This window comes from Cebidichthys violaceus, unplaced genomic scaffold, assembly GCF_023349555.1.
Source record: "Cebidichthys violaceus isolate CVI_PGR_0920_01 unplaced genomic scaffold, fCebVio1.0.p SCAF_25, whole genome shotgun sequence".
In the NCBI taxonomy this organism is placed as follows: domain Eukaryota; kingdom Metazoa; phylum Chordata; class Actinopteri; order Perciformes; family Stichaeidae; genus Cebidichthys; species Cebidichthys violaceus.
In genome coordinates this window covers 4,509,450-4,522,826 of record NW_027176428.1, presented here as the reverse complement: position 1 = coordinate 4,522,826, position 13,377 = coordinate 4,509,450, and the positions used below count along the sequence as shown (strand labels likewise).

The window sequence follows — 13,377 nt, the reverse complement described above, 5'->3', positions numbered from 1 at the left end:
CCATTTAAAATGATCTGGGAGTTTTCCATCTGGATCAAAGTGGTGGCAGACAGACTAACATTGATGTCTGCTTTCAGTGTTCTGCCTCTACTATAGTTAACAAATCAGCCACACCCGACCCTTGGATCAAGTTCCATGCAGCAAATAAGCACATGGTCAATGAGGAACAGTGACGTTAACATGTGACCTCACCATGCCACACCTCCCGTGCAATTCCTGGCCTTAAAATGCACACTTCCATCCTTCAGTCACTAGGGGGCATGAGTCCCACGGCAAAAAAACCAAGTGAGAGGAGCGCGAAGAAGCTCATGGGAACGGCATGTTCTGTTTCTCCCTGCCTCTGTTTCAATGAGTACATGTGTGCTCACATTGTTCAACTCCATGCACCATGCCTTGGTGTATTTCCTTCACGTCTGTTCTGGAGGCTCTCTGTTTGAACAGGAATCACAGGGTGAGGCAGGAAGGGAGTTTTATAACTGATTTTACTGATAATTCCTTACTGCAAAGTCCAACTTTAAGACCGAAACTGACGGACTCTTAAAACACATTCAGAATTTTACAGTACTTGTCTTCTTTGCCTTTGAATTCAGTTCCTACATAACCCTGCTCTACTATTTCCTCAATTCCAGCCCTAATCTTGAGTCTAATTTTGTATTGTTTATATTGCTCATAAAGCACTGCATACATCAAGTTTATTTTAATTACAATACTGTAAAGATGCATTTCTGATGTTGTCACCTTCGCTACAGCCTCCAGCCTGCTTAAGATTACTGTACACCATCCTGGCCCATTGTCACGGAACATCTCAACCAATCTCTCATATGTGTGAAATAGGTTTCTTAACTTTGCTAATTGTCTTCTCATACCCCCCACTTGCTCATCTTTTCCCCCCACCCATCCTCTCTGTCTTATAGCATGTACGTGTTTCTATCAGCACATTCCTGACTTGGTGTGTCATATAGCAGCTTCGTACAAACCAAAACATCACTGGCCTCTCAAGAGACTTTAAGGTCAGAGGGTTAGCTTCGTAAATTGCCTTCTTAATTTCTTGCAGAACAAACGATCTTATCTGGAGGAAGTAGATTTAATTCAATCACATTTATGTCATCAAACATGAAATAAATACAGCTCTGTTCATCGGTTGGTGTCTATGCCGGAGAGGCTGAGTTAATGAAACAACAAAAACTGGTTGACTTGTACATATATGGTTGCCTCCAAGTTTAGCACAGCAGCTCCATTGTGAAGAGTCACGTCACTGTTTGAGACAAGCCAAGCAAAACATGCATTTTTCTGATCGGTCCAAAGCCTGAAAGTCCCTTTCAGGTTGTTACATTGCAATTTCCACCACGGGGATGGCTGGTAAATAGGTGAAGTCTTTTCATAACCATACAAAACCATAAAAACAAAAGAGAAGGGTTGTGCTGAAAATGTTCATTGAGAGAGCAACAATTAAGCAACAGTCATCTAACTGCTCAGAAAAGATCATGAGTCATAAATCTGCTACGTGACAAATTAATCATGATTTCCACAGTTTGAGATGGTGGTTGGGGTTCATTCGTTTTTCGTTTTAAATAAAACTGTCATGAAATGATAAGGCCTCACCAAAAATTTGTGTTTTGATCTTTAATATCTGCAACCATGGAAACTCTATCTATCTATCTATCTATCTATCTATCTATCTATCTATCTATCTATCTATCTATCTATCTATCTATCTATCTATCTATCTATCCATCCAGTATTTTTATGGTGTGTTTTACGGGACTAAGGTGGGGTTCAGAATAAAAGAACAAAACAAACTCTGTTTACTCTTCACCTGGCTGATATGAAAGGAATGTTCATCAATAGTCCCTGTGTGTGTGTTTGTGAGTGTGTGTGTGTGTGTGTGTGTATTGCCTGTCCATCGATCACAGCTGATAATGGAAACATCCAGCTGCACCTTAGTTGTGCAACGTGAAGACACTGGCTTTTTCACTTTGAAGTTTGAGATGGTACTTCTGTGGTTAACCTTTTTCTATTTCAATATTTTCTGTTAAAGTAATAAATGTTTCTTGCAAGAATTGGATGCAACAAGTCAGCTCAAAAACAATTTACACATATAGATAGGGGAATATATTCAGTGGGTAAATCTGGTTCTCCCACAATTATGAGACATACAGTCACATAGCCCACAAAGCACATCACACTGGACACCCACAATTTACTTTGCAATATGTCACATCCATGAGAACTGTTGTAAAGTAAAGAGGAGGTCATAAAATGATGTGCCTGTTCATTATACCCGAGGTTTGACTTTATATTCTGGTGTTGCATGTGTCTGTATATGTATGTGTGTGTGTGTGTGTGTGTGTGTGTGTGCGTGTGTGGGTAGTTGTGTACAGATGATACAACTAACATGTACAGGACAGTACAGTATCATTTCATGAATGCAAAATAGGTTGGCAGTGTTTGTTATGTGATGTATATCACTGCAATGTTTTCAGTTTGGATATAAAAAGGTCTTTCTGCAGTAGTTTTATAGAAACTGGCACAGTGACTGTTATGTAATTCTTGTGCTCTCTCCAACACACTATAAATGACATTTTCTTCCCTAACATTCCCTCATCCTTCACTCCCCTGCAGAGGACACCAGCCAATCGCACCTCAGCTGGGTCCCTCCCCTGCTCTGATAAATAGCACTGGGGATCAGGGAGGGTCTATCTGCCTGGCTCTCCTTCCCTCTGCAGAGTCTCTCCTCTCACACCACCTCATTGCTTCAGACTCCCTCTGTGACCATGTCTATCAGAGCCATGAAGACCACCACCTACTCCACTCGGTCCTCCTCCGGGGGCCCATCCCAGGGCTACAGCAGCCGCTCCTTCTCCGGCTACGGTGGCCAGGGTGGTGGCAGGCAGAGCTGCGCTGTCCGCAGCTCCTATGGGGGACTGGGCAGCAGTGGTGCTGCTGTGGGTGCTGGGGGGTTTAAAGTGGCCGGTGGGTATATTGCCGGGGGGTCTGCACAAAGAGGAGGGGGAGTAGAGTTTGGCTATATGGGCTTCGGTGGAGGTATGGGAGGTGGTATGGCCAATGAAATGGTGGCCCCCATCACTGCGGTGACTGTGAACAAGAGCCTGCTGGCCCCCCTGAACCTGGAGATTGACCCCAACATCCAGGTGGTCCGCACCCAGGAGAAGGAGCAGATCAAGACCCTCAACAACCGCTTTGCTTCCTTCATTGACAAGGTCAGTCAGCTCAGGACTGAGATGAGATATTAAAGATAAACACCATTGTCCTTGCAACAATAGCAACAAACAGCACATACAGTATGTCACTTTACAGCTTTTGGACTGTTTGGATAAAGCTAATAAATTCCACACAGAGTAGAAAAAAAAACCTCAGGAACTTCTGAGAAAATTACAAGCAAAAATATCTCAATGTGAAAGAGGCCTGATTTCATAATAGTGAAAACTGTGTAACAAAATAGCATCTGCTAAAAGCCATGCATGGTGATACTGTGGAGGATACAGACTGTTTTGAGTAATGTAGCTTCCTCACATGTTTTCACTCTCAGGTGAGATCATAGAGCTCCGATAAGAGGATCAACCTGGATACAGATCACATTGGGCTGGGATGAAGTGCAGAGCAAAGTTTGTTTGAAGGGGTGCATTCCAATATGAGCAATATCCTGCACAAAAAAGAGATGTAGTGGTTATGAAAGTAGTGTCAGGTGTGCTCTTTTGCAAAATCATATGTGTTGTGTTATTTTTAAATTAAACTTACAGAATAATCACAGCCTGTACAAACTGTACAAAGAAAAAAAGAGTGGGCGTGGCCAAGAGAGAAGCTTACTGAGTGGAGTAGATCAGAACAGAACGCTGTCAGTTATCTCAATAATGCTCTCTTAATGAAGCTGTATAATTTAGCAATTTTCTTGATAGTAGCATAAACCATTGTTATGCACTCACTATAATTTTTTTTACTGATTCTATATGATTATATGTATATATACAGTATATATATGATTATTAGTTATTTTATCAGACAGAAGTGTGCACTCTCAACCACCTGAGATTGATCAGATTCTTTAATAGCCCATTGGGACATTCTTGTTTAAGGAGCCCCCCCCCACTCAGCAATGTAGGCTAGACGTTAAGCTGTAAATCAATCACGTTGAAACAAATTATTCACAAGCTTGCATACCATCGTGATATGGCACACACTCACACAGACCTGTGTGTCTCTTATCATGTTTGCTGAGTGGTAGCTGGACCCCACCCTGCACTAGACGCTCAATAGAAGAGTTGTAAATGGGAAACCGGGACACAGTGCCTCTTTGTGTCGAAAAGTGGCATTATGAATGACAAATGAATGAGGAGTAATTGATGTGACATTTAGAGCTCAATTAGTCATTTTTGTTCAGTCAAACTTTATGTGGTTCTTTGTCCATCAGCAAACAACAAAGTGAATCCATTCACATGCCCACCTTCTTTTTACATGCATTTTTTCTCTGTACACACACACACACACACACACACACACACACACACACACACACACACACACACACGCAGTAGATGACCACCATACATTATTACATAGAGTTATGTATTTTGTTTTGCTGTTAGAAAACAAGTAGTGCATTACCATTTCTCCATTCTTTAACCATCAAGACAAGTAATTTCTGAATATTTACCTCTTTTTTATTCATCATTCATTTTTGTCTGTCTGCAGGTACGCTTTCTAGAACAGCAGAACAAAATGCTCGAGACCAAGTGGAAACTTGTGCAGGAACAGACCACGTCTCGCTCAAACGTGGATGCCATGTTCGAAGCCTACATTGCCAACCTGCGTAAGCAGCTAGACAACTTAAGTCATGAAAAATTCAAACTTGAGTCCGACCTGCATCACATGACGGGCCTGGTTGAGGACTTCAAAAACAAGTGAGTAGGGTAGAGTATTTCAACCTTCAGTGTTACCCTAATCCTTAATGTGGCTATAATCAATATTGTTAACAATGGATTTGATGTTTCAGCTCAACTGTACAGTTTTGGTTCACTCTCACAGCTCTCTTTTCAGTCGCAGCAGGCAGATGTCTTTAACAAACAACTGTACATTCAGTCAAATCTCAGTTTTCTTTCCACTGACAGAAATCTGTTCCTTTAGATGCAGATAGCTTTGGAGGAAACCACATCTATTTGATTCCATTTTTATTTTGCAGCTGCACTAATCAAAACTGTTATATGTATTTTTTTTCTATTCCAAGACAACATTTTTCTATTCACAATGGAAAAAAATACATGTGTGTACCTCTCAGCATTTAAGCGTTTTTCAGTTCTTTGCTTTGATTCCGCAACTTTATGGTTTTAATTCACTCTCACCGCTTTAATCAGGGACATTTTCTGCAGCAGTAGGCAGCATGGAAACTTACTGTACGCAAACTTCCCAGCATCAAACGACAAAACAAAATTAGCCACTAGCTGGTGAACATGGAGCATATAGCAGATAAAGATAAATTTCCCTCAGCAGTGACGAGAGCTAAAAGGAGAGCTAACATTGAAGTGATTCACCAGGTGATCAGAATCACTCCAAATTAATTCTAATGTTGCTCTTCATATCCTGAGTTTGAGTGTCTGAGTTTACATCTTGTTTAAGCTACCCCCAAGTGACAACTACTGTTATTGCAGGTTTTGCTACATTTTGATTAAACCTTTTTTCAGCTTTTGCATATACATAGATGTGCTACATGTTGATCAAATGAGGAGACTGAAAAGATTAGAATACAATTCTGTAAATAATTATAATTCTTTCTGATTTAAAGGCTTATCTTACAGTAAAATTATCTTTTTTTCCAGGTATGAGGATGAGATCAACAAGCGCAATGAGTGTGAGAACAACTTTGTCCTCTTAAAGAAGGTCAGTTTAGGTCCAACATATTCTTGATCTTGAATCTGCAATAAGCCTTTGAGCAGAATGATTCCACACAATGGTCATTTAAAGACCGGGGCTGCATGCACCGATGAATATTCTCAGTGTAGCCTTTTCTGTGCAGGACACTGATGCAGCCTATATGATCAAAGTGGAGCTGGAAGCCAAACTGGATGGGCTCTCTGATGAGATTGAGTTCCTGAGGCAGATCTATGACACAGTAATTACTTTATTTCACTTGTCAGTGGCGCAAAAAATATTAATTAATTTAACCATATGTCACCTTAAAACAAAGAGCATTTTCATGTTTTCCCATTTTTTTCTCTGCTCGTGTTTTTTGCATTATCCTGTGTAGGAAATCCATGAGCTGCAGAGCCAGATCAAGGACACATCTGTTGTGGTGGAGATGGACAACAGCCGTAACCTTGACATGGACGCCATCATTGCAGAAGTGCGTGCCCAGTACGAAGACATCGCCAACCGTAGCAGAGCCGAGGCTGAGTCATGGTACCAGACTAAGGTGAGACCACTATTTTTGTCAAAACAAAACCTTCCTAAGAATGTGGCTAAAATCAAACATCAACAACTAAACCATACATGGTGCATTTTGATGTGTCAGTCTGACTTGTCCCTGTCTGTACCAGTATGCAGAGATGCAGCAGTCAGCAGGTAAATATGGTGATGACGTGAAGTCAACCAAAGCTGAGATTGCTGACATGAACCGCAGGATAATGAGGCTGCAGTCTGAAATTGACATGGTTAAATCACAGGTGAGAGCTACAAATTTCAGTTTTGTGTATTTATACAAATTTGACTGTAATATGATTTAGTCTTTAATGTCTTTGATTTGATAACTCCTTGGTCTTATTAAGACTATAGGGTGTTTGTACTACACTTCACTCTCTGCCTTTTCTCTAGCGAAACAGTTTGGAAGCTCAAATCGCAGAGGCTGAGGAGCGTGGTGAGCTGGCAGTGAAGGACGCTAAACTTCGCATCAGAGATCTGGAGGAAGCACTCCAGAGAGCCAAGCAGGACATGGCCCTTCAAGTCCGCCAGTACCAGGAACTAATGAATGTGAAGCTGGCTCTGGACATTGAGATTGCCACTTACAGGAAGCTGCTGGAAGGAGAGGAGTACAGGTAAGCTGTTGCTGTGAAAGCACCACCTTGTGGAGCTGATGAGAAATATCTTTTTGCATGAATATTATTGTGTATATCTCATGATATTCTGCTTGCTCCTATCTTTTTCTGTTTTTCTCTACAGGTTAGCAACTGGAATCAAGACCAATATATCCAAGCAAACTTGTAAGTTCATGTTCTACCTTGGTACAAACATTTAAAGTGGTTTCGCCATGTTACAGTATAACACATGAAGAACTTTTAATAAACTATTAAACTATTAAAGCTACTCATCAAAACTCTTCATACAATCATCAACATTGCATACTGGTATCTAAAAGGGTGACATCAGGTCATCCACAACACGTATACTGTAATATGATCTCTGGTCAGACACCTTTTATAAAAATGTTGGACATCTTACATATTTTCCACAACTTTCAACCACACATCACTTAATTACACCTGCAAATCTGCTCTCAGGGTCTGCACTTGTGTTAAATGTTCGGCAAATCGTGTTTTCAATGTGATGGGTGTGTGAAAAGTAAAAAGATCTGCATTCTTTCTCATATAAAGTAGTTGTACTGATAATTAAATGTAAGTTAATTTAGATGGACTTAAATCACATGCAAGCTCTCAATAGTCTTTTTTGGCCCACATCAGTTGATTTCTAAGAAGCACTCCTACCAATCCTTTGCAGACACAAAAATATGTGTTCATCCAAATATCACCTCATTTACCTCCCTTTCCCCCACTACTGTATGTCTGTGTTAATGATTGCATTTTATTTCTGAATGTGCAGCTATGAACTACAATGCCTACGGCCTGGAGAGCTCTCGAACACCTTCCTACGTCAGCTGCTCCTTCGGTGGAGTCAGGGCCAGCAGCGGTTCGGTCGATGCCCTCAACGGAGCAACAGTGAAGAGCACTACAATCACCAAGACAGAAACCGTGGTGGTCAAGACCGAGGAGAAGAAGGAGGAGGAGGAGAACCAGCAGGTAGCAATCGAGGAGCCAGCGGCCGTGGAGAAGAAGAAGGAGCAGGAGCAGGAGCAGGGGGAGGCTGAAGCTGTGGCTGAGGAGTGATGTGTTTATTCCTGTTTTGTCAGATTTATGATTGATGATTTTGGTCTTGGAAGTTAAGAAAAAGCACACAGACTCTGCTTTATCATTCAGTTATTTACTGATGTGCTTTCACCAAATAATATTTCTTCTGTAAGCAACTTTCCTACAGATATTTTTAATGAAGAGGTGACACTGCATGAGTCTTTGTTCAGGTTTCTGTAAATTCTTTACTGTCAACTGCAACTCGTCACTGCGCTGGCTCCTTCACCACACTTGTTTAGCCAGCAAGTGGCGCTATTGTATGTGCTTTCCTCTGCTGCTCTATCTTGTCGGTTGAGTCATTTAATGCACTGCTGTCACATCAATACTGCTGATAGGAGTAATTTGGTGAAATAAACCATTGCCGTGCTGAGCTTGTTATGCTAAACCTGCTGTACCTAAACAGTTTAAAATCTGTCACAAAAGCCATCATGACTTCTGCTTAGCAAAAAACATTTTTTGGTGCATGTGCTACTGTTGGCAACACCTGGAGTCCTGTTTGTCCGACAATAAATGTTCTTCAAATTTTATTTTACATGGTGTTCTTGTGTGTTTTGTTGAATTGTAAGGTTCTATGTAAGTTTGATGTAGTTGCACTCTTTCAATTATTTTTTAAAAACATAACAAACCTCTCAAAATGAGGAGAATATTTACAAAAATATGAAAGACAGTGTGTTGGCAAACACATTTAAAATTGTCCTGAAGGGACATTCTGGTGTGTCAACACACACAAAAACACACAAATGCACACACCTACACATACACACACAAGTAAGTTGTACTTTCAACAGCTTTCAAAAATAAAACTTATATGATGGTCTAAACAATTTTCTGACGAGTCCCTGCTTGCCTCAGTCCTGTTATAGGCTAATTGCAGAGGTTTCCCTTTCACAAAACGCATTGAAGGTCATGCATTCCTTTAAAATGTCAGCAAAGGTCATGGTCCAAACCCCTTTTAAGCCCTTTCTGTAAAAAAGTATGAATGTTAAGTTCAAACAAAGCACATGCAAAACAAACGAATCCAACATGCAGTCTAATTAAAATATGCCAAGAGTTGTATCAAGGAATACAACATAGCAATTCAGGCAAACTGTGAGAGTCTATGTGTGTGTGTACTAAAGTAATATGTGATTTATTTGAGGTAAAAGGTATTTTTCTCACTCAGCAAATGCCTACTTAAGAGGCCTTTGCAGCCCTGGAAGAACAGGTTTGAACATGAATTGGGTGGTGGTGCCGCACCCAAGCATACACAACCTTTCATGAAGTTTAAGACAAAAAACTGCACAAATCCCACAGTACCACCCACCGTTCATCGCTCCTCACAGAACTGTGGCTGCTGACATACACTCAGGCAGAATGGAGATTTTTCAGATTTGAAGGCGTGATTAATTTACTGCATGAACATGGTATCACAGAGGGCATTCTTTAAACAGAAATATGTTCACAGCAATAGCTGTAAGAGATGACCTAAAACGAAAACCCCACCTCGAGTATTATCGTGCTTAAAAATAACCTGCTCAAAACACAAACTGTGCCTGTATTAAAATCTGTGGTGGTTCATACTGACTCTGCTTTTACTGAAGGAAATAGAGCATGTGTTGGCATCAGAGCTAAAAGAAGGACTCATACAAAATTATGTACAAGCTAAAAGCAACATCACAGTGTAAACAAAATACAGAAAGGCTGCAAGTGGCACAGAGCAAAATGGACAGAAAAGACAGCTACTCCGCTTTCGGAGTGAAGAGCTGGTCCGTTGTTCCACGGCCAGGACGGAATTTGCATTGTTCCTCTTCAATCCAAGGTTCGACTATCGGCCGAACCCTCCTTTCCAGCACCTTGGAGTAGACTTTACCAGGGAGGCTGAGTAGTGTGATACCTCGGTAATTGGCACACACCCTCTGGTCCCCCTTTTTGAACAGGGGAACCACCACCCCGGTCTGCCACTCCCTAGGCACCGTCCCAGACCTCCACACAATGTTGAAGAGACGTGTCATCCAAGACAGTCCCTCCACACCCAGTGCCTTCAGCATTTCTGGACGGATCTCATCAATCCCTGGGGCTTTGCCACTGTGGAGTTGTTTGACTACCTCAGTGACTTCCACCAGGGAAATTGATGATGCTCCCCCATCAGCCTCCAGCTCTGCCTCTACAATAGAGGGCGTATTAGTCGGATTCAGGAGTTCCTCAAAGTGCTCCTTCCACCGCCCGATTACCCCCTCAGTTGAAGTCAACAGAGTCCCATCCTTACTGTATACAGCTTGGATGTTTCCCAACTTGGATGTTTCCCCTCGCAAGGATCCTGGAGCAGGCTTGGGAATATGCCCATCCGGTCTACATGTGTTTTGTGGACCTGGAGAAGGCGTATGACCGGGTCCCCCGGGAGATACTGTGGGAGGTGCTGCGGGAGTATGGGGTGAGGGAGCCACTTCTGGGGGCCATCCAATCCCTGTATGCCCAAAGCGAGAGCTGTGTCCGGGTTCTCGGTAGTAAGTCGGACTCGTTTCCGGTGAGGGTTGGCCTCCGCCAGGGCTGCGCTTTGTCACCAATCCTGTTTGTGGTATTCATGGACAGGATATCGAGGCGTAGTCGTGGGGAGGAGTGTTTACAGTTCGGTGGGCTGAGGATTGCATCGCTGCTTTTTGCAGATGATGTGGTCCTGATATCTTCATCGGGCTGTGACCTCCAGCACTCACTGGATCGGTTCGCAGCAGAGTGTGAAGCGGTTGGGATGAGGATCAGCACCTCTAAATCTGAGGCCATGGTTCTCAGCAGGAAACCGGTGGATTGCCCACTCCGGGTAGGGAATGAGTCCTTACCCCAAGTGAAGGAGTGCAAGTACCTCGGGGTCTTTTTCGCGAGTGAGGGAACAATGGAACGTGAGATTGGCCGGAGAATCGGAGCAGCTGGGGCGGTATTGCAGTCGCTCTACCGCACCGTTGTGAAGAAAAGAGAGCTGAGCCGCAAGCCAAAGCTCTTTATCTACCTAGCAATCTTCGTTCCTACCCTCACCTATGGTCATGTGGACTGGGTCATGACCGAAAGAATTAGATCGCGGGTACAAACGGCCGAAATGGGTTTCCTCAGGAGGGTGGCTGGCATCTCCCTTAGAGATAGGGTGAGAAGTTCGGTCATCCGACTCGGAGTAGAGCCGCTGCTTCTTTGCGTGGAACGGAGCCAGTTGAGGTGGTTCGGGCATCTGGTGAGGATGCCACCTGGGCGCCTCCCTAGGGAGGTGTTCCAGGCACGACCAGCTGGGAGGAGACCCCGAGGGAGGCCCAGGACCAGGTGGAGGGACTATATCTCCAAACTGGCCTGGGAGCGCCTCGGGATCCCCCAGTCAGAGCTGGCTGATGTGGCCCGGGAAAGGGAAGTTTGGGGTCCCCTGCTGGAGCTGTTGCCCCCGCGACCCGATCCCAGATAAGCAGACGAAGATGAGATGAGCTACTTCGCTTTGTTCTCATTCCTTCTCTCCTCAGGCAGTCAGGTTGCTAAACAGATGGCGCACCCATATTCACCGCAAATGTAATGTCTCACTGTATCACTGTATAATATATACTGTGTGTGATGTTTCTTTGTTGTTGCTGTTGTCTGGGAATGTGTGCACATTGTGTACTGCAGAGAGTGCCACATTGCGCAAGCATTTCATTGTGTTTGAATACACATGACATGAGCTGTGAGCTAAAAATGAGCTAACGTCATTCAATTTTGTTTTTGATCAAATGTTCTGATTGCATGATTCAGATAATATGTAGGCTACCATTATTTGATTTGATAGGCCAGTAATCAGCACTTGATTAACAGCAAATATCTGCTATAATATCTGAATCATGCAATCAAAATGTTAAAACGGATACAACTTTGCTTAATGAGCCACAAACTATAGCAACACATTGAGAGTTGGCCAGTTGTTGGTTGAATTCATTCAGTCACACAATACAGCAGTTGTCCTTGCAGACACACCTGATGGAGATCTGCACTCTACTGAGAGCACCCCTCTAGTTGTTTTCTGTTTTTGTAGCATGTTTCTGTATTTGCTTGTGTTCTCTCACTTTGCAATGCTTTATTTCTAAATGTTGTGCAGTTTAGTTCCAATCAATAAGTCCAGCACTAACTCTTTTCATGGATAAAACAAACAAGATATAATGAGTTAATCAGGGAGCTTGTGCTTTAAGGCAGTAAGTGTGACAAACTAAAGCTATCAAAGGTAGAAATAATAATTCTGAAAAACGATGCGTCTTCAGTATTTCAACGTTGAAGGTGCTGCATCTAAGCCATAGCAAGAAATTGTAACTGTGAAGTAACTACAGCTATCAGAGACAGTAAGTGGAACAAAGAGTACTAGTCCAAACTCAAAATTAAGAGTAATTAAAGGCAAAGTGTAGAACTGTAATATTCTACAAGTAAAAGCAAAGATTTCCTCGAAGCCATTGTTCAGATTGCAGTTCTGACTAATTTTGTGTAATGAAGTCAATTTGCTCAATCCCATTCAAACTTTGAGCTGCTCTTCATGGTCAGCTGATGAACAGTACAGATAATTTCATAGAACTAATATTTTGTTCAAAGGCTATAAATTGCATGGTTGCAATTGTGTCCACAGATTCGTTTTATAGTTATTGATGGTACAAATACAAAAAAAAATACATTTGGCATGAGGTGTACACCCTGCAGTAACCTTTTAACTTCTTCTTATCTGTTTGTGATTGACTTAGACCTTTGAGTGTCTTTTGGGAGCCAGTCTGTTTGCCCTGCAGAGGAATCTGCTCAGACAGCTTCTGCTACACAGACATACTGTTCTGTAACACACACCAATCTATGCTGCTGCAGCTGCCGGTGGTTTTGCATGAAGGTCTGCTGGTTACAATATAAACAAACCAATTGCTGAATCCAAAAACTTATTTAATTAATTCAGTAAAATGCATTTTATTAAACACATTTCAACCTTTATTCATTCAAGTTGTTGTCCAAACTGCCCCTACGAGGCATGGAGCTATACTCTACTACTACTCTAGAGATGACACACCTTGGTCACACAGCCTTCCCCTCTCTGCAGTCCTGCTGACCTGAACTGTGCACTGTTCTTGTTGGAGCAGGCAGAATTGTCAATGCTGCAGGCCACTATGTTGAACTAAAACTGTCAAAAGCCCACCTTGGTGTTCGCTGTTTCACCCTTTCCAAATCTGCACTTATGAATATAACCTTTGTCAAAGTGGCAAGTACAGAAAAAAAAATAAGCCATAACAAATAAACACCG

General features: G+C 42.4%; 1 protein-coding gene across 1 annotated transcript; it reads left to right on the top strand.

The window, feature by feature from the left end:
* Positions 1–2,695: 2,695 nt before the first annotated feature.
* Positions 2,696–8,661, top strand: LOC137879475 (keratin, type II cytoskeletal 8-like). The gene is made up of 9 exons (XM_068720214.1): positions 2,696–3,221; positions 4,711–4,919; positions 5,832–5,892; positions 6,029–6,124; positions 6,260–6,424; positions 6,549–6,674; positions 6,823–7,043; positions 7,168–7,208; positions 7,825–8,661. The coding sequence occupies exons 1-9, from the start codon at positions 2,775–2,777 to the stop codon at positions 8,106–8,108; spliced, it is 1,650 nt and encodes a 549-aa protein (XP_068576315.1). The 5' UTR covers positions 2,696–2,774; the 3' UTR covers positions 8,109–8,661.
* The last annotated feature ends 4,716 nt before the right edge of the window (positions 8,662–13,377 follow it).

What these genes read in the sequence shown, in the direction of transcription:
- LOC137879475 (XM_068720214.1), top strand. Translation starts at nt 2,775, where the DNA reads ATGTCTATCAGAGCCATGAAGACCACCACCTACTCCACTCGGTCCTCC. An exon ending in TGAGGCAGATCTATGACACA is followed by an intron (nt 6,125 to 6,259) that starts GTAATTACTTTA and finishes TATCCTGTGTAG; the next exon opens with GAAATCCATGAGCTGCAGAG. An exon ending in CTGGAAGGAGAGGAGTACAG is followed by an intron (nt 7,044 to 7,167) that starts GTAAGCTGTTGC and finishes TTTTCTCTACAG; the next exon opens with GTTAGCAACTGGAATCAAGA.